Consider the following 19,579-nt stretch of genomic DNA (forward strand, 5'->3'; position numbering starts at 1 on the left):
TTTAAGGTACTTCTTCTCACCTACAAGGCACTTGCTGGTGAGGCACCGTTGTATCTTCAAGAGCTTGTAACACCTTATTGCCCTACAAGGCAGCTGCGCTCCATAGATGCTGGGTTACTTGTTGTTCCTATGGTTTTAAAAAGTAGGCTGGGGGCCAGAGCCTTCAGTTATCAAGCTCCTCTTTTGTGGAAGCAGGTTCCACTTTCAGTCTGGGGGGCAGATTCGGTCAACTCTTTTAAAGTAAAACTTAAAACTTTCCTTTTTGATTCTGCCTATAGTTAGGGCTGGCTCAGGTTAGCCCGGACCAGCCCTTAGTTAAGCTGCTATAGGCTTAGAATGCCAGGGGAATTCTTAGGACACACCAAGCTCCTCTCTCACGCTCTCGTTCTACCATAATTCACGTTTTATTAATGCACATGACTAATTCAGCTTCTTTCCGGGAGTTTTTTTTTTTGTGCTTTCTCCCCTAGCAGGTCTCCGTAGATCGTGGTTCGTTTGGGACCCTGGTCCTGACACCTACCGTGGCCATGCTGACGCCTGCTGCTGCCATCATCATCATCATTATTATTTTAGATATTAATCACATTACTGTACTCGTAAACCAACATTACCCTCTCCTAAAGTCTTTGTGCTCTCCCTCCCCACAGGCTTCTGTGGATGGTGGTTCTATCTGATGGTGGTTGCCCCTGCAGTGGTCCTGCTGTGCGCCTGGCTTACTACTCACAATTACTTGAATCATTTCTGTCATATAATTGCATGTATTATATATTGTTCATTCTGTACACATGGCATCCATTGTAGTCTGTCCATCCCGGGAGTAGGGTCCCTCCTCTGACGTTCTCCCTAAGGTTTCTTCCCTTTTTTCCCTCTTGGAAGGGTTTTTTCATTTTTTGGGGAGTTTTTCCTGTGCCGATGGTGGGTTTCGGGACAGAGGATGTTGTATGTGTACAGACTGTAAAGTCCTCTGAGGCAAATTTGTAATTTGCGATTATGGGCTATACAAAATAAAATGAATTGAATTGAATTGAAACACCTATGGGCAATTTCAGAGTCACCAATATACTTATCCTGCATGACTTTAGAGACTGTGGGAGGAAGCCACAGTCAGATAGGACACATGCAGGCACGGGGGAAAACATGCAAACTCCACACAGCAAGACACGCAACCATCTATCTGTGAGGTGACCACCACAACACTGTGCCATCCGTCTCTGAAAAGTGTCAATAGAAAATGGTTCATGGGTAACAAAAAGGGGGTGGGGTTTAGGTGCAGAGGAATGACTTGGTCAGTATTTGCTTCTTTATATGTTAAGGGCTGGAATAGTGCCAAGTATGAAACATTGGGGGGGATGGGATGGTTTACTATTGAGTTATTACACTGTCAAACATTTCATGTCAGTTGTACTTGGAAATGAAAGCTCACCTGCTGCCTTTAAGAGACAAGTTACCTCTATTTGAGGATCCGCTTAGTTTCAACTATAAATAAAGTTGTTTAATTATACTTGCATGTTCTAGTTTTCTAAACATTTTTTAATTTAAAGTTGATTGAGCTTGTAGTCACTTGTTTTTTCAACAAAATACTGTGTTTGAAAAAAGAAAATTTACATTATCATTGACAGAATACATTTCTTACATATTCAAACAAACCCTCTTTTATGCATAATTGTAATTTAGAGTTTCAAGACAACACAAGCTAACAACGTTTAGGCCAGTTGCTATTTCCACTTAAGACATTTGGAATCAGAGACCAAGAAAGTGGAAGGGATTATACACAAAGACTCAAACAACCATCTTCTCTGCAATGTTGATGGGACCCAGGGTGACATCACCTTCCCATTCAAAAACTAGAAGTTAGGACAAAAGACATGTGTCAAATTATGCAACACTGTGATTCTCTAACTAATACTCGTATCAGATGAAATGCTTTAGAACGTGTTTACTAGGATACCTTCACTTTCGGACACATCACGAATCTTCCTTCCAGGAAACTGAGGTATTCCCTTTGGATTTAAAGGAGGCTGAGTTCCTAATCCACTTTCACAGGAGCCACACACGTCAAAAACTCCTCCGGCCTCATACCACCTAAAGAGAAATGCAAGCAGTAAATACCATAATAATCCCTCAATCAAGCTTTATCGTGCACACATAGAGACTCACCCGTTGTTCCAGCAGCAAGCTCTATGTTCAGTATCGATGGCATGAGCAGCAGATGATGCTTTCAGGTGGCAGGTGATGTAGAGCTGTGGGAAAAATAGAACTTTAATTGATATTTGATTTTCTTTTTTTAATGACTTGACTGATGTACAACAAAAATGATTACATGCTTACTATGCCATTATCAACAGCCTGGAACTTGAAGGCCTCCAACTGGAACTGCAGCTTGTTGTCCACAGTGCGAGGCATGAACCTCGAATGAGAGCCTGTGAGTCTAGCGTCAATCAAACACCTGCATGCACAGAAAACATACAAATCAACGTTAGAGATGGGGAAAATGTGGTGGTAGTAAATAGTTCTCACTGTGCAGAACAACTTTAACGAAACGATTCCTCACCCATCGTTGATGAAGGAATAGCTAATGGGGCGGACGTCCGGGGGCAGTTGTGGAGTAGCATAGCAGCTCTCCACATATACACGGAGGGGCACGTGGAAAAACTGCCGAACGGTAGCCTCGATATTGATGATGTCTCCCAGGAAATACTGGTGGCTTGGCCTTTCATGTTGGAAGTCATCTGTTTAGTGGAATTATGACATATACATATTTTAAATAAAAATTTCCCAAAGTTAAATTGTGCAGATACATTGTTCTCTTGCTCACCAGTCATGAGTCTCAGAGTGAAGTACAAGAATTCCTGAGCCATTATAACAGCAGAGAAGGGACGCCACGCGGGATGAAGAGCAAGGCTGCTCACATTGTGCTTCCTAGCGGATGAAATGGATTCATTAGAATGCAGATTTAAAAGATTCTCACAATATGGTGGATTTGCCATTAAAATGAGCTAATCCAATTCTTTTATTTTATTACCACACCTCTAACTGATAGCGTACATACCTTGGGTAGTGGCATTCCACAATGACAGCAGCTTGGCTAGTTCTCACCACAGGGGAGGAGCCCAGAGGACGGGGAAGGTAATTCATGGTGAAGGTGTAGATGATGTAATCTTCTGTCCGCTAAATACGTATTAGTGCAAACATTGACAACCTATTTTACCAGCTGAAATGAATATTCCTCACAATTTCATTTACATCATTTTACAGTGAATCATCTTCCTTATGCTTACCGTTAATGCGCTGAGACAATCCTGCAGTTGCGCCTCATAAATCAAGATTTTAGCGTCAGTGTCTTCTCGAACAGCAGCACAGTTTCCCAAAGTCAGGTCAGCGGGATTGATTAACTGGCCTGTCCCAAACATGTCCTTCTGGACTTCCACATAAATTACCTTCTCTCTGCAACCGACAGAGACAGATGAAGCAGCAACAGGAGATCTCAGCTCAAAATCCACATTGTCTTTGGGTAGAGGCTCCGGATCTTCAGGGTATTTCCAGGTGAGAGCTTTCTCAAATGTCTGCTTTGTCTGTTGGGGATTATAAGGAACCTGTTTGTTGGGCGCACGGACCCCTGGAATCCCTTGAGCCTCACAGAAGCTACCAAGCAAGGCCAGAGCCAAAAGGCACACAGTCCACTTCATCACCATGGCTTCACAACAACAAGTGATCTCCTCAGTTCACTGGGTGCTGTAAGAAAGATATAAATGTGCACCCACTTTTATAGTAGAGGGAGGATAGATCCTTTGACTACAGTCCCGCCCCTTCTGTTGACCATTCCTGACCTGATAAGTTTAAACCTCAGCCAATGAGACGATTGCAGCTGTTGACAGAAAGTGATACAACTCTGACTCTTCATCGGATGGATTGAGATTTTTTGGTTTATTGCATACAATTTCACTTTGCAAAGAATGAACAAACATTGTGTAGAAATACTACTTCAAAATCATTTTTAAGATAATGTACCTGATGAAATGAAAATTAGCATCGTAAATGTAACCTTTTTTTTTCAAAGAAAGTGAGAAAAGATAGTTTACATCCACTTAAAAAGTAGCGGTCATAAACAAGGTCAGGTTGACCCTGGGTTAGGTGTACTTACCCTCGGCATGGCATGTCGGACCCATAGTTTTGCCAAAGTACATTTAGTGAAAAGCTGCAACCAGACTAGCGAGAGAGTTCCATCTGTGGGAGAGCATTTCTTCTCTGTAAGCAGTCATAACGCAATTATACAAATACAAGTGTTTTGACAAATATACACGGGTAAACACAATAGGTACAGTGGGAGTAGTATTTTACGTATGCATATGCAAAAAGGAACAAACACAAAAATGACTGGCTGGTCAATGATTTCACAATATTGCTTCACTGTTGTGTCAGGACCAGGCTCAGCGCTGTTTGTTAAAGAGGGAGCTTATGTCACGGCCTCGCTGAGCGGAACATTGAATAAAGGCTCCCAAAACAATATTAGAAAAACCTTCACTTTTCTATGTCAATCGCTTGACTAGTCTCTCCGGCGAAAGGATCTAATGCTAAATGATTGACGGACTAGTCCTAAAGTTGCATTATTTCAAGTTTAGGGATTAATCTCGCCTCTGCACCAGTTGAAGATGCAGAGCAAAAGAGTTTTATTGTTCCAGCGATTTTGCAAAATATTCACACCACACCATCCAGATGAAATTGTAGCAAAAGGAGCTCTAATCATTCATCAAACTACATCTCAGATATTTCCACCCTGTATACTTTCAAATAAAGACGGCTTAATTTGAATTTTAAAAAAGCTACATCAACAAGTGTAAGCAGCGACGAGCAGGCAATGATGACTTCATACGAGTCAGGGGTACTGACGGAATTCTGGGTGACAAACATGAAATCTCTGTCGGGTGTAAGGATATATCACCCAATGGCTCATTGGTCGTGACAGGGGTTGGGGCTATGCTCAGGGCTTGGAAATGAAGACATGGGACATGCAGCACCCGTGGACAGAGATGTCTCACTCCGCGGCCCCACAGATGGCCCCCTCTGTCCCGCAAGCTTTCATTCAGATGAGTCTGCTCAGCATCATGAAATCTGCAGTAAACCATCCACACAAGCAGCGTAGTGGAGGGGTGGACATGAAGGCAGTGTGCATCTCGACTACTGGACCTTCGGACATCCAGACGACCTGAAATCGGAATAAGTATATTTTCTTTAAAGCAAGCTAGTCTGCTAAATTTGTTCATTCTGCTGTTTTAAGTACATTTTTTTTTTACTGGACTGCCAGTTCTGTAGATTCTGCTTTATTAGATTAAATTGACTGCTGGCGTGCCCCCCTATTTTTGCTAAGTTTGACCTGATCTAACTCTGTTCTGCTTTCTCTTCTGAAGCAGAGCCAACTTGAATCAATGAAACTCTCAGTTTGTCAGAACAGCAGACTGTGAAAATTCACTGACTAGTGTTTTTTGTTTGAATTTTGCATTTTAAGGAGTTTCTACTGAGGGCAATCAACCTTTTGATTCCTATCGTCGAGGGTGTGGTCAGTGCAGCCGTAGCCAACTTCCACTGACGAGGTTGTATTTAACTGGAGGTTCGGCAAAGCATTAGATTCAGCGTTTACGAAGAAGAGTAGGACAAAGACGAGGGAGTCTTTCAACACATTATATGTCATGTAGCTGACGCTTTTTATCTAAAGCAACTTACAATTCATTTTTAACCCAATGTTTATATGTTGCTCGGGAAGCAATTAGGGGTTAGGTGTCTTGCTCAGGGACACTTCGACATGGGACATGGAGCAGCCAAGGTTCGAACCGCCAACCTTGCGGTAGGTGGCTGAGTGTGGCGCCTTTGACCACTAATTGTTAATAATGTGTTTGACGCCTGTACCTGTTTGAATATTGTCCCGCAGATACTACAGCCCTCAGGCTAGATCTGCTCTTTATGTACCTGTTTCCTAACGCAGTTCTTACCGTACTAACTTCTGCCCATCCAACTACGTAATCTTGACGCCATTCAATCCCATATTCTAGAATCCATCGCTCCAAACCTTCTTCCCTTCCCACATATCTCATTAACTCTTCTTTGTTATCTGGCTGTTTTCCTGAAGGAGGCAATAGTCAACCCACTCCTGAAGAAACCTACCCTCAACCCAAAACAACTACAGAGCAGTCTCTCTCCTTCACTTTTAGTCCAAAACTCTTGAACGTGCTATCTTTAACCAACTCTCCTTCTATGTCCACCATAACAACCTCCTTGACCCCCACCAGTCAGGCTTTAAGGCAGGCCATTCCACAGAGACTGCTCTCCTTGCTGTCTCAGAGCAACTCCACACTGCTAGAGCCGCCTCTCTCTCCTCTGTCCTCATCCTTCTAAGCGTTTCTGCTGCATTTGACAAAGTAAACCAGCAGATCCTTATTTCCTGCCTTTTTGAACTTGGTGTCTCAGGTTCTGCGCTCTCTCTTCTCTCGTCCTACCTTGACGGCTGCACCTACGAGGTAACCTGGAGAACACCTGTGTCGAAACCTTGCCCTCTTACTACTGGAGTTCCTCAGGGTTCTGTTCTGGATCCCTTCCTCTTCTCTCTCTACACCAGCTCTCTCGGCTCTGTTATTTTCTTACATGGCTAACTCTCTCTTTCCCTCACTCGGACACTCAGGTGGTGGCAGGGATCTCTGCCTGTCTGACTGACATCTCTCAGTGGATGTCCGCTCACCATCTGAAAATCAACCCCGACAAGACTGAACTACTTCTCTTTCCAGGAAAAGATTCTCCTACACAGGACCTGACTGTTAACTTTGGCAACACCGTGTTAATGCCCCCTTTGACTGCCAGGAACCTCAGTGTGACACTTGACAGCCAATTCTCCCTGACTCCCAACATCCCAGCAACAGCACGATCCTGTAGATACACGCTCTACAACATCAGGACAATACGTCCGCTTCTCACTCAGAAGGCGGCGCAGGTACTGACTCAAGCTCTTGTCATCTCTCACCTCAACTATTGTAACTCTCTCGTGGTAGGTCTCCCTGCCACCACCATTCGATCTCTGCAGCTCATCCAGAATGCAGCAGCTCGTAAAGTCTTTCCTAAATTCTCCCACACTACTCCACTCCGCCGCTCTCTTTACTGGCTACCAGTGGCTGGCCGCGTCCACTTAAAAACATTGGTACTCCCGTACCATGCTGTGAATGGTTCGGGTCAAGTCTACATCCAGGACATGGTCAAACCCTACATCCCAACCCCGACACTCCGCTCTGCATCTGCCAAACTGCTTGTTCCTCTTTCAATGAGAGCAAAACACTCAGCAAGATCACAAATCTTTGCTGTCCTGGCTCATAAAAGTTGGAATGAGCTCTCTGATGACAGCCTCCACATCTTCCGCCGCAAACTAAAGACAAACCTCTTCAGACTCTTACTTGGCTAAAAATGCCAAAATTGTAGCACTTAAATTGTAGCTATGATGGCTCTTATCTAGAGCAAGCTGTAAATCGGCTTATTTAATGAAATTGCCCTTTCTTGTTTCTTGTTCTTTTTAGTTTGCATCCTTATGATTGAAATGCACTTATTGTAATTTGCTTTGAACAGAAGCGACAGCTGAATGACATGTAATGTAATGTAACAGGCAAACAAAAGCCAGAGGATTCCACACGGGGGCGGTAAATGTTTACTCACCGACTGAAAAGCTAGCAAGCCTTTAACTGAAGAAGTGCATTTATAGTGTGCTTAACCTTTAATGATTTACCAGGCCAGCAAACCAACAAACAGTAATTTAATCGTGGATAAAGACATTTTCTTAAATGTCCCTTACATGTGTAATAGTTGTTTGTCCTTTTTAGTCAATTGGCCGTTAACTTTATGATGTTACTAATAACAAGTCATAGTCCACTTCATTTTTCCAGTTGTTTACTGAGCCTCCATGTTGAAAAGAGAGGTGAATATCTGGCCTTTTCTGTGATGGTTCTATTCAATGAAAGTCTATCAACTGCAGAGTTCTGTTCCATATATAATATTTTGCATAAAATAGGACAATGTAAAGGAACTTACACATCTGGCTCTTAAAATTGTATTTTATTTTTTAAACTCAAATGTTGATTACATTTATTCAAGTAAATGTCCTTGTTTAAACGGAACTATTAACAGGAAGCAGGTGAATAACATGCAGACAATTATGGACCAACAAGACTGTTTATTTTGATGGCCATAGCTGTCGCAGGGAATTGACTCAAACAACCATCTTCTCTGCAATGTGGATGGGACCCAGGGTGACATCACCTTCCCATTCCAAAACTAGAAGTTAGGACAAAAGACATGTGTCAAATTATGCGGCACTATGATTCTCTAACTAATACCGGTATCATATAAAATGTTTTCAAAATTAGTATTAGTTTTAAATTAGTTTTGTAGTAGCATACCTTCACTTTTGGACACATCACGAATCTTCCTTCCAGGAAACTGAGGTATTCCCTTTGGATTTAAAGGAGGCTGAGTTCCTAATCCACTTTCACAGGAGCCACACACGTCAAAAACTCCTCCGGCCTCATACCACCTAAAGAGAAATGCAAGCAGTAAATACCATAATAATACCTCAATCAAGCTTTATCGTGCACACATAGAGACTCACCCGTTGTTCCAGCAGCAAGCTCTATGTTCAGTATCGATGGCATGAGCAGCAGATGATGCTTTCAGGTGGCAGGTGATGTAGAGCTGTGGGAAAAATGAAGGATTTTGATTATTATCTGATTTTCTTTTTTAATGACTGATGTACAACAGAAATTATTAAATGCTTACAAGTCCACTTTGAGCACCATGGAACTTGAAGGCTGCCAACTGGAACTGCAGCTTGTTGTCCACAGTGCGAGCCAAGAACCTCGAAGTAGAGCCTGTGAGTCTAGCGTCAAGCAAACACCTGCATGCGCAGAAACCATACAAATCAACGTTAGAGATGGGGACAATGTGGTGGTAGTAATTAGTTCTCACTGTGCAGAACAGCTTCACCCATTGTTGTCAATGAAGGCATATCTAGGGGTGGAGGTTGCGTCCGCTGATAGAGTAGCCACGCAGCTCTCCACATATACACGGAGGGGCACGTGGAAGAACTGCCGAACGGTAGCCTCGATATTGATGATGTCTCCCAGGAAATACTGGTGGCTTGGCCTTTCATGTTGGAAGTCATCTGTTTAGTGGAATTATGACATATACATATTTTAAATAAAAATTTCCCAAAGTTAAATTGTGCAGATACATTGTTCTCTTGCTTACCGATCATGAGTCTCAGAGTGAAGTACAAGAATTCCTGAGCCATTCTAACAGCAGAGAAGGGACGCCACGCGGGATGAAGAGCAAGGCTGCTCACATTGTGCTTCCTAGCGGATGAAATGGATTCATTAGAATGCAGATTTAAAAGATTCTCACAATATGGTGGATTTGCCATTAAAATGAGCTAATCCAATTCTTTTATTTTATTACCACACCTCTAACTGATAGCGTACATACCTTGGGTAGTGGCATTCCGCAATGACAGCAGCTTGGCTGGTTCTCACCACAGGGGAGGAGCCCAGAGGACGGGGAAGGTAATTCATGGTGAAGGTGTAGATGATGTAATCTTCTGTCGTCTAAATACATATCAGTGCAAACATTGATATATTTTACCAAATATTAAATAAATATTCCTCGCAATTTCTTAATCATTTCACAGTGATCTGAATCATCTTCCTTATGCTTACCCTTAATGCGCTGAGACAATCCTGCAGTTGCGCCTCATAAATCAAGACTTGAGCATTAGTGTCTTCTCCAACAGCAGCACAGTTTCCCAGCGTCAGGTCAGCGGGATTGATTAACTGGCCTGTCCCAAACATGTCCCTCTTGACTTCCACATGAACGATCTTCTCTCGGCAATCGACAGAGACAGATGAAGCAGCAACAGGAGATCTCAGCTCGAAAGCCACATTGTCTTTGGGTAGAGGCTGCGGATCTTCAGGGTATTTCCAGGTGAGAGCTTTCTCAAATGTCTGCTTTGTCTGTTGGGGATTATGAGGAACCTGTTTGTTGGGCGTAGGGACCCCTGGAATCCATTGAGCCTCACAGAAGCTACCAAGCAAGGCCAGAGCCACAAGGCACACAGTCCACTTCATCACCATGGCTTCACAACAACAAGTGATCTCCTCAGTTCACTGGGTGCTGTAAGAAAGATATAAATGTGCACCCACTTTTATAGTAGAGGGAGCATAGTTTCTTCGACTACAGTCCTGCCCCTTCTGTTGACCATTCCACATCGGACCCGATAAGTTTAAGCCTCAGCCAATGATTGCAGCTGTTGACAGAAAGCGATGATGCTTCATCAAATGGGTTGAGATTATTTATTTTTTCAACGCACACATAATTCACCTTTGCAAAGAATTTACAAAAAATTGTGTAGAAATACTAATTCACTAAACACTAAAACAAAAATAATTGTGAAGATAATGTACGTAATGAAATTAAAATCATAAGTGTAATCATTTTTTTAAACAAAGTGAGAAACGATAGTAAGTTGACATGCACTTAAAAAGTAGCGGTCATAAACAAGGTCAGGCTGACCCTGGGTTAGGTGTACTTGCCCTTGGCATGGCATGTCAAACCCATATTTTTTGCCAAAGTACATTTAGTGAAAGGCTGCAAATCGATATTGCTCCAACCTGACAGGGGACAGAGTTCCATCTGTGGAAGAGCATTAGTTTTCGGTAAGCAGTCCCAATGCATGCATACAAATACGAGTGTTTTGACAAATATACAAGAGTAAACACAATGGGCACAGTGGGAGTAGTGTTTTACGTATGCAGATAAAAACACAAAAATGACTGGCTGGTCAATGATTTCACAATATTGCTTCACTGTTGTGTCAGGACCAGGCTCAGCGCTGTTTGTTAAAGAGGGAGCTCATGTCACGGCCTCGCTGACCGGACCATTGAATGAAAGCTCTCAAAACAATATCAGAAAAACCAATATCAGAAAAACCATGACTAGTCTGACAAGTCTCAGGTGAAAGGATTTAATACAAAATTATTTTAACAGCATGGACTAGTCCTAAAGTGGCATTATTACATGTTGACTTGTTTTAGGGATTCATCTCTCTGCACCAGTTAAAGATGCAGAGCAGAGAGAGTTTTATTAATCCAATGATTTTGCAAATTGTCCACACCACACCATCCAGATGAAAATGTGGCAAAAGGAGCTGTAATCATTTATCAAACTACATCTCGGATATCTCTTTCAAATTCTGCACTGTATACTTTCAACTAAAGAGGGCTTCATTTGAATTTTTAAAAAGCAACAAGTGTTTGAAGCTGCATGCAGCGACGAATGGGGACTCATGACTTCATATGAGTCGGGGGTACTAATGGGAAATCTCTGCCGGGTGTAATCATATATCACACAATGGCTCATTGGTTGTGACAGGGGTTGAGGCTATGCTAAGATTAACCAATTTACCTATCCTGCAGAGACTGTAAGAGGAAGCCACAGTAAGATAGAACACATGCAGGCATGGGGAAAACATTCAAACTCCACGCAGAAAGACATACAACCTTCTATGGCACAACACTGTGCCACCTGTCTCTGACAAGTGTCAATGGCAAATGGTTTGTGGGTAACAAATGGGGTGGGGTTTAGGTGTTGGGGGATGACTGAGTCACTACTTGCTTGCTCATATGTTCGGGGCTGGACTAGTGCATGAAACATTTGGGGGGCGGGGGGGTATATTTGAGTTATTACACTGTCAAACATTTCAAGTCAGTTGTACCTGGAAATGAAAGATCACCTGCTGCCTTTAAAAGGCAAGTTACTTCTACTTCAAGGTTAGCCTAGTTTCAACAAGACAATGAAGTTGTTTAATTATAATTTAATTATAGTTTTCTAAACATTGTTTTTTAAATCAAACTTGATTGAGCTTGTAGTCGCTTGTTGTTTCGCATGAATATGTTCAAAAAATATTTTTTTTTAAAAATAATAATTTGGCGTTATGGTTGACAGAATACGTTTCTTCAATATTCAAACAAACCCACATTTCTGCATCATTGAGTTTCAAGACGACATAAGCGCTATTTCAAATTACGACTTTGAAATTAGAGACGGCGAAGGTGGAGGGGATTATACACAACCAGATTATGAGAGCATTACACCAGGTTATTAAAAAAAAAAAAACCCTAACAATTAAAAAGGAGACGAGTAAATCCTATAATTTCAAAATTGGGAATAACTAAATTCCAATTCCATTTCTAATAAAACATGTAGCTTGTCTTTATTATAAAAGTTATTGCCAGTTATTTCAAACCTGATGAAAACAATGTTTGTGTGAAGAACTCAATTGCGAAATAACAGCATCCTCTCAGTTGGGTCTTGACACGCAATTATTTGTTCACAGGCAGTGTCTGAGCACCGTTGTACGTTTATGATGACCCTCAAAGCAACTCAAAGGTGTGCTTTATATTATGCAGTAAGGAGTAGATCTCTGGGCTCATGCAGGACGTTCTCCACTATAACCACAGTCACATTTCAAATTTCCAAACAAAGTACAGAAGTCCTTTGTGTTCGTTCACCAATCCAACCTGCATTAGATTTTTATAAAGCAACACAAATGCATATTTTATGTGACTATTGTAGCCATAGTCACATTTCAACCTAAAATAACTGAATGTAGTGGATTCAGTGGACTTTAGTGGATTTAGTGGAAATATGGTGTCTTCACAGATCCAGATTATGTCCAAATAAAATAAATCAAATAATAGCAAGGAAGGAATCACCTGACTTTGTAATTTGTAATACTAATACTAATAAAGTTCTCTTTATGTTGTCTCTGTATGTATGTCTTTATGCTGGTTTTATTAGGAGACTATTCAGTTAAATTTTTGCAGCAACGGTAAGTAAACTTTGTGAAAAGAAGAAGTATTTGTTTTGTCCTGCTGTACAAATAGAACCTGACCTGCATATTGTCGGTCAAAGAGACCCCTGTTGCTGGAAATTGCATAAGCTGGAATTTCTTACATACAGGATCATACAACGATCTGCAAGCTCTCTCAATTACATACTGAAGTATTACATAGTACGTAGTATGTTTATACAGTAGGGTGTGAATTTTGTCTCTACTGTTATAATCCCCTGTTGCAATGTCTCTGAAATTCCTGTAATTTGTTCTCTGGTCTCTTTTTTTGGAAATACTTCTAATATCTTTAGTGCACCACCACATACCAAACTGTAACTGGAGAATTTCATTGGCAGTTGAGTTCGCCAAACAGGTTGCGGGTCATTAACAAGTCAACATGACCAATACCTTATATAAGTCAGAAAATTCACACAGTATTTTTCACAGCATCTGGTGTTCTTTGTGAATCTGTCTGCAGTGAAGCCATGGCAATGAAGATGCTCTTTGGTTGTCTTTTGGCAATTCTTTTAACTCCCATCAAACCTCAGTCTATCCAGAAGCGTTGGATCCCTCAGCTGCTCACATATCCACCCACGCCTCAGGAGGCTCAGGAAGCTCAGAAGGCTCAGGAGGCTCAGCAACCTGAGCAGCCTAAGCAGCCATGGCAAATACCAAAGCCTCAGATACCCGAGACGCCTCAGCAGCCTCATCAGCCACAACAGCCTCAGCAGCCATCGCAAAAACCAAACCTACAGCCGCCTCAGCAGCCATGGCAAATAACAAACCCGCAGACGCCTCAGCAGCCTCAGCAACCATGGGAAAAACCAAAGCCTCAGACGCCTCAGACGCCTAAGCAGCCTCAGCAGCCTCAGCAGCCATGGCAAATACCACAGCCTCAGACGCCTCAGCAGCCTCCGCAGCCACAACAGCCACAGCAGCCACCGCAGCCACCGCAAAAACCAAACCCACAGACGCCTCAGCAGCCATGGCAAATACCAAAGCCTCAGACGCCTCAGCAGCCTCAGCAGCCACAACAGCCACAGCAGCCACTGCAAAAACCAAAACCACAGACGCCTCAGCAGCCATGGGAAATACCAAAGCCTCAGACGCCTCAGCAGCCTCAACATCCACAACAGCCTCAGCAGCCATGGCAAATACCAAAGCCTCAGACGCCTCAGCAGCCACAACAGCCACAGCAGCCACCGCAAAAACCAAACCCACAGACGCCTCAGCAGCCATGGAAAATAACAAATCCTCAGACGCCTCAGCAGCCTCAGCAGCCACAACAGCCACAGCAGCCACCGCAAAAACCAAACCCACAGACGCCTCAGCAGCCATGGCAAATAACAAAGCCTCAGACGCCTCAGACGCCTCAGCAGCCTCAGCAGCCACAACAGCCTCAGCAGCCATGGCAAATACCAAAGCCTCAGACGCCTCAGCAGCCACCACAAAACCCAAAGCCACAGACGCCTCAGCAGCCATGGCAAAAACCGAACCCACAGACACCTCAGCAGCCTCAGCAGCCACAACAGCCACCGCAAAAACCAAACCCACAGACGCCTCAGCAGCCATGGCAAATACCAAAGCCTCAGACGCCTCAGCAGCCTCAGCAGCCACAACAGCCACAGCAGCCACCGCAAAAACCGAACCCACAGACGCCTCAGCAGCCATGGCAAAAACCGAACCCACAGACGCCTCAGCAGCCATGGGAAATACCAAAGTCTCAGACCCCTCAGCAGCCTCAGCATCCACCGCAAAACCCAAAGCCACCGACGCCTCAGCAGCCAGGGCAAATACCAAAGCCTCAGACGCCTCAGCAGCCTCAGCATCCACAACAGCCTCAGCAGCCATGGCAAATACCAAAGCCTCAGACGCCTCAGCAGCCACAACAGCCACAGCAGCCACCGCAAAAACCAAACCCACAGACGCCTCAGCAGCCATGGAAAATACCAAATCCTCAGACGCCTCAGCAGCCATGGGAAATACCAAAGTCTCAGACGCCTCAACAGCCTCAGCATCCACAACAGCCTCAGCAGCCATGGCAAATACCAAAGCCTCAGACGCCTCAGACGCCTCAGCAGCCACAACAGCCACAGCAGCCACCGCAAAAACCAAACCCACAGACGCCTCAGCAGCCATGGCAAATACCAAAGCCTCAGACGCCTCAGCAGCCTCAGCAGCCTCAGCAGCCATGGCAAATACCACAGCCTCAGACGCCTCAGCAGCCACAACAGCCACAGCAGCCACCGCAAAAACCAAACCCTCAGCAGCCTCAGCAGCCATGGCAAATACCAAAGCCTCAGACGCCTCAGCAGCCTCAGCAGCCACAACAGCCTCAGCAGCCATGGCAAATACCAAACCCAGAAACACCTCAGCAGCCTCAGCAACCATGGCAAAAACCAAAGCCTCAGACGCCTAAGCAGCCTCAGCAGCCTGAGAAGCCTCAGCAGCCATGGCAAATACCACAGCCTCAGACGCCTCAGCAGCCACAGCAGCCACCGCAAAAACCAAACCCACAGACGCCTCCGCAGCCATGGCAAAAACCGAACCCACAGACCCCTCAGCAGCCTCAGCAACCATGGCAAATACCAAAGCCTCCGACGCCTCAGACGCCTCAGCAGCCTCAGCAGCCACAACAGCCTCAGCAGCCATGGCAAATACCAAAGCATCAGACGCCTCAGCAGCCTCAGCAGCCACAACAGCCTCAGCAGCCATGGCAAATACCAAAGCCTCAGACGCCTCAGCAGCCACAACAGCCACAACAGCCTCAGCAGCCATGGCAAATACCAAAGCATCAGACGCCTCAGCAGCCTCAGCAGCCACAACAGCCTCAGCAGCCATGGCAAAAACCAAAACAACAGACGCCTCAGCAGCCATGGCAAATAACAAAGCCTCAGACGCCTCAGACGCCTCAGCAGCCTCAGCAACCTCAGCAGCCTCAGCAGCCATGGCAAATACCAAACCCACAGACGCCTCAGCATCCTAAGCAGCCTCAGCAGCCATGGCAAATACCAAACCCACAGACGCCTCAGCATCCTAAGCAGCCTCAGCAGCCATGGCAAATACCAAACCCACAGACGCCTCAGCATCCTAAGCAGCCTCAGCAGCCATGGCAAATACCAAACCCACAGACGCCTCAGCAGCCTAAGCAGCCTCAGCAGCCATGGCAAATACCGAACCCACAGACGCCTCAGCAGCCTAAGCAGCCTCAGCAGCCTTGGCAAATACCAAACCCACAGACGCCTCAGCAGCCTAAGCAGCCTCTGCAGCCATGGCAAATACCAAACCCACAGACGCCTCAGCAGCCTAAGCAGCCTCAGCAGCCTTCGCAAATACCAAACCCACAGACGCCTCAGCAGCCTAAGCAGCCTCAGCAGCCATGGCAAATACCGAACCCACAGACGCCTCAGCAGCCTCAGCCGCCTCAGCAGCCATGGCAAATACCAAACCCACAGACGCCTCAGCAGCCTAAGCAGCCTCATCAGCCATGGCAAATACCAAACCCACAGACGCCTCAGCAGCCTAAGCAGCCTCAGCAGCCATGGCAAATACCGAACCCACAGACGCCTCAGCAGCCTAAGCAGCCCCAGCAGCCCCAGCAGCCATGGCAAATACCAAACCCACAGACGCCTCAGCAGCCTAAGCAGCCTCAGCAGCCATGGCAAATACCGAACCCACAGACGCCTCAGCAGCCTAAGCAGCCCCAGCAGCCATGGCAAATACCGAACCCACAGACGCCCCAGCAGCCTAAGCAGCCTCAGCAGCCATGGCAAATACCGAACCCACAGACGCCTCAGCAGCCTAAGCAGCCCCAGCAGCCCCAGCAGCCATGGCAAATACCGAACCCACAGACGCCTCAGCAGCCTAAGCAGCCCCAGCAGCCATGGCAAATACCAAAGCCTCAGACGCCTCAGACGCCTCAGCAGCCACAACAGCCACAGCAGCCACCGCAAAAACCAAACCCTCAGCAGCCTCAGCAGCCATGGCAAATACCGAACCCACAGACGCCTCAGCAGCCTAAGCAGCCTAAGCAGCCTCAGCAGCCATGGCAAATACCGAACCCACAGACGCCTCAGCCGCCTAAGCAGCCTCAGCAGCCATGGCAAATACCGAACCCACAGACGCCTCAGCAGCCTAAGCAGCCCCAGCATCCATGGCAAATACCGGATTCACAGACGCTTCAGCAGCCTCAGCAGCCTCAGCAGCCATCATATATAGAGAACCATGACAATTGTGGCGTAGATGATAAAGCCAGGATACCATGTGGACCTCCTGACATTACTTCTTTAGATTGTCAAGCTATAAACTGCTGCTATCAGGGACAAATGTGCTATTACAGCAAAGCTGGTAAGCCTTTTTTGTATTTCTTTCTGAATTATATGGATATATACAAAGATGATAGCAATAGCATGCTTTCGATCTTTTGATTTCAGTGACTCTTCAGTGCACCAAGGATGCCCAAATCATCATTGTGGTGTCCAAAGCGGCCACCATACCCTTCATGGATTTGGACTCAATCCATTTCAATGGAGATGGACCAAATTGTAGTCCTGTTGACACCACATCACACTTTGCGGTCTACCAGTTCCCTGCCACTGGTTGCGGCACCGTCCTAAAGGTGAGTGTTGCAACTCATTAGACAGTTAATATATTAATATAATAATTTCATTTTCAAGTAGTTATGAAGATTGAAATACAATCCATATTACTGTAGGAGGAACCTGGAGTTCTTATCTATGAGAACAGGATGTCCTCCTTATATGACGTTTCTGCGGGACCCTACGGAATGATTACCAGAGACAGCCGTTATGAGTATGTTTTTCTTTCTTCAACACTGAGTGCTCACAACATGAAAAGATTTCTACTTCTACTGCTCGGCTACGGCTACATTTTCAAACAAATCAGTGGTTTCCAGAGGATAACGTATACTGACCTTTAATTCACTGGAATCCTTTAGGGTTAGCTAATTGTGATATTACAATATGAACTCCAATAGTTTTCTGACTGACTAACATGGACGTTATCTCTTGTGTCAGGCTGATTGTCCAGTGTAAATACATTGGCAGCACTGTTATGGCTGTAACAATTGAGGTTGGCCCTCTTCCGGCACCATCCTCAGTTGCAGCTCCTGGACCTCTGCGTGTGGAGCTGAGGCTGGGCAACGGACAGTGTGTCACCAAGGGCTGTCGGGAAGGTTAGTGTGAAGGAGATACTTTGTGCAGTGTTTTTTCCAGTGAGTTCTTCAACACCCAATCGTTCTGTTTGAGCAGAGGATGTGGCCTTCAACTCCTTTTACGTGGATGCCGACTACCCCATCACTAAAGTGCTCAGGGATCCTGTGTACGTTGAAGTTCGAATGCTGGAGAGGACAGATCCCAACCTTGTCTTGACTCTTGGAAGATGTTGGGCAACTTCTAACCCCCACGCTCATAGCCTTCCTCAGTGGGACTTGCTGATCAATGGGTAAGAGTAACTGTTGAAAATGGTGATTATTATACACTTTTTATGTTGATTCCAGTCCCTATTTTATATTCTCTCTTCTTGCCACAGCTGCCCATACAACGATGACCGTTACCAAACCACCCTGGCCCATGTAAACGCGTCACCAAATGTCTTGTACCCATCCCACCACAAACGTTTTGTTTTCAAGATGTTCACATTTGTAGCTGCTACACCGTCCAATCCCAGCAAGGGAGTGAAAGGCCCTTCAGATCCAGCCGTTCTAATGCCTCGCAACGAAAAGGTATAGAATCAAGCTTTTTGACAAAATTATCTTCAGGTTAATTCGTTTTTTATATATTTTGTTAATATCACCATATCTGAATATTTTCAAACGATATATTTTATATTTACTAGGTGTACATACACTGCAACACAGCTGTGTGCCAACTGACTCCCGGAAATAACTGTGAACCCAAATGCTTTGAAAGCAGAACGAGTAAGTAGTACGCCATATACTACACTGGTATTTACACCATCAATGTGTGTGTTATTCTGAAGTCTCTTGCCCTTGTTTTTGACAAAAATAAATATAGTGAATTGGATAGATGATGCTTTTCCATAGAGGAACATCATGGCTTGTGGTAAAAACAAATGCTCATGCATGAATCCTCCACTTCAAGTCTGACTGCAACTGTCCTTTCCCATGTATTGTACACAGAGAGAGACATTGCTGCTTCGAGCAAAGGAGGCCCCAGAGCTCACACCGTGGTTAGCAGTATGGAGCTTGTCATCACCAACCAAGAATGAGTATTTGTTAATAACATGCAGACAGAACTTATACATGAAATATCTGTTCTAGATGCTTACTAATAAAGTCTTTGAATTTCAAATAAATATTTAAGTTTCTGAATTTTGTTGTTTGGTTATTCTGATTATTTCGGGGTTAGAAGTAGCCTCAAAGCGTATCATTGCAGATCACATGCCTAGCTGTCAAAAACCTTTCCACAGGAGGCCATAATAACGGTGATTCCTAAAGGAAAGAACAATGATAGCTACTCTAGGTACAGACCTATAGCAATACTTAATATAGACTATAAATTATATACTTTAATTATTGTAAAGATATATACACACTTTATGAAGGACATTATAGATGAGGACCGGCTTCATCAAGGGGCGCCAAACCCAGGATAACATACGGAAAACACTACATATAATTGAGCACAT

At 44.6% G+C, this 19,579-nt stretch overlaps 3 protein-coding genes across 3 annotated transcripts; 1 reads left to right on the forward strand and 2 right to left on the reverse strand.

Annotated features, from left to right (window-relative positions):
• Positions 1-1,512: 1,512 nt before the first annotated feature.
• Positions 1,513-3,787, reverse strand: LOC120808850 (zona pellucida sperm-binding protein 3). Its single transcript, XM_040162072.2, has 8 exons — positions 3,279-3,787; positions 3,050-3,168; positions 2,816-2,919; positions 2,552-2,729; positions 2,329-2,446; positions 2,158-2,240; positions 1,949-2,082; positions 1,513-1,844 (listed from the first exon to the last, which is right to left on the reverse strand). The coding sequence occupies exons 1-8, from the start codon at positions 3,690-3,692 to the stop codon at positions 1,780-1,782; spliced, it is 1,215 nt and encodes a 404-aa protein (XP_040018006.2). The 5' UTR covers positions 3,693-3,787; the 3' UTR covers positions 1,513-1,779.
• Positions 3,788-8,063: 4,276 nt separating this feature from the next.
• Positions 8,064-10,689, reverse strand: LOC120808851 (zona pellucida sperm-binding protein 3). The gene is made up of 8 exons (XM_040162073.2): positions 9,738-10,689; positions 9,508-9,626; positions 9,274-9,377; positions 9,010-9,187; positions 8,803-8,920; positions 8,636-8,718; positions 8,427-8,560; positions 8,064-8,301 (listed from the first exon to the last, which is right to left on the reverse strand). Exons 1-8 carry the CDS (start codon positions 10,149-10,151, stop codon positions 8,237-8,239), a joined length of 1,215 nt encoding a protein of 404 aa, XP_040018007.1. The 5' UTR covers positions 10,152-10,689; the 3' UTR covers positions 8,064-8,236.
• Positions 10,690-13,338: 2,649 nt separating this feature from the next.
• On the forward strand, positions 13,339-19,262 carry LOC120809899 (uncharacterized). The gene is made up of 8 exons (XM_078082672.1): positions 13,339-17,257; positions 17,344-17,528; positions 17,625-17,722; positions 17,947-18,104; positions 18,181-18,373; positions 18,461-18,653; positions 18,767-18,848; positions 19,071-19,262. Exons 1-8 carry the CDS (start codon positions 13,396-13,398, stop codon positions 19,157-19,159), a joined length of 4,860 nt encoding a protein of 1,619 aa, XP_077938798.1. The 5' UTR covers positions 13,339-13,395; the 3' UTR covers positions 19,160-19,262.
• Positions 19,263-19,579: the final 317 nt, after the last annotated feature.

Source organism: Gasterosteus aculeatus, chromosome X (genome assembly GCF_964276395.1).
Source record: "Gasterosteus aculeatus chromosome X, fGasAcu3.hap1.1, whole genome shotgun sequence".
Taxonomy (NCBI): domain Eukaryota; kingdom Metazoa; phylum Chordata; class Actinopteri; order Perciformes; family Gasterosteidae; genus Gasterosteus; species Gasterosteus aculeatus.

What these genes read in the sequence shown, in the direction of transcription:
- LOC120808850 (XM_040162072.2), bottom strand. Translation starts at nt 3,692, where the DNA reads ATGGTGATGAAGTGGACTGTGTGCCTTTTGGCTCTGGCCTTGCTTGGT. An exon ending in CACTCTGAGACTCATGACTG is followed by an intron (nt 2,730 to 2,815) that starts GTGAGCAAGAGA and finishes TCCACTAAACAG; the next exon opens with ATGACTTCCAACATGAAAGG. An exon ending in AGGCTGTTGATAATGGCATA is followed by an intron (nt 2,241 to 2,328) that starts GTAAGCATGTAA and finishes TTTTTCCCACAG; the next exon opens with CTCTACATCACCTGCCACCT.
- LOC120809899 (XM_078082672.1), top strand. Translation starts at nt 13,396, where the DNA reads ATGGCAATGAAGATGCTCTTTGGTTGTCTTTTGGCAATTCTTTTAACT. An exon ending in GTGCTATTACAGCAAAGCTG is followed by an intron (nt 17,258 to 17,343) that starts GTAAGCCTTTTT and finishes TTTTGATTTCAG; the next exon opens with TGACTCTTCAGTGCACCAAG. An exon ending in ACCAGAGACAGCCGTTATGA is followed by an intron (nt 17,723 to 17,946) that starts GTATGTTTTTCT and finishes CTCTTGTGTCAG; the next exon opens with GCTGATTGTCCAGTGTAAAT.
- LOC120808851 (XM_040162073.2), bottom strand. Translation starts at nt 10,151, where the DNA reads ATGGTGATGAAGTGGACTGTGTGCCTTGTGGCTCTGGCCTTGCTTGGT. An exon ending in ATTGTCTCAGCGCATTAAGG is followed by an intron (nt 9,627 to 9,737) that starts GTAAGCATAAGG and finishes ATATGTATTTAG; the next exon opens with ACGACAGAAGATTACATCAT. An exon ending in GCTTGCTGCTGGAACAACGG is followed by an intron (nt 8,561 to 8,635) that starts GTGAGTCTCTAT and finishes ATTTCTCTTTAG; the next exon opens with GTGGTATGAGGCCGGAGGAG.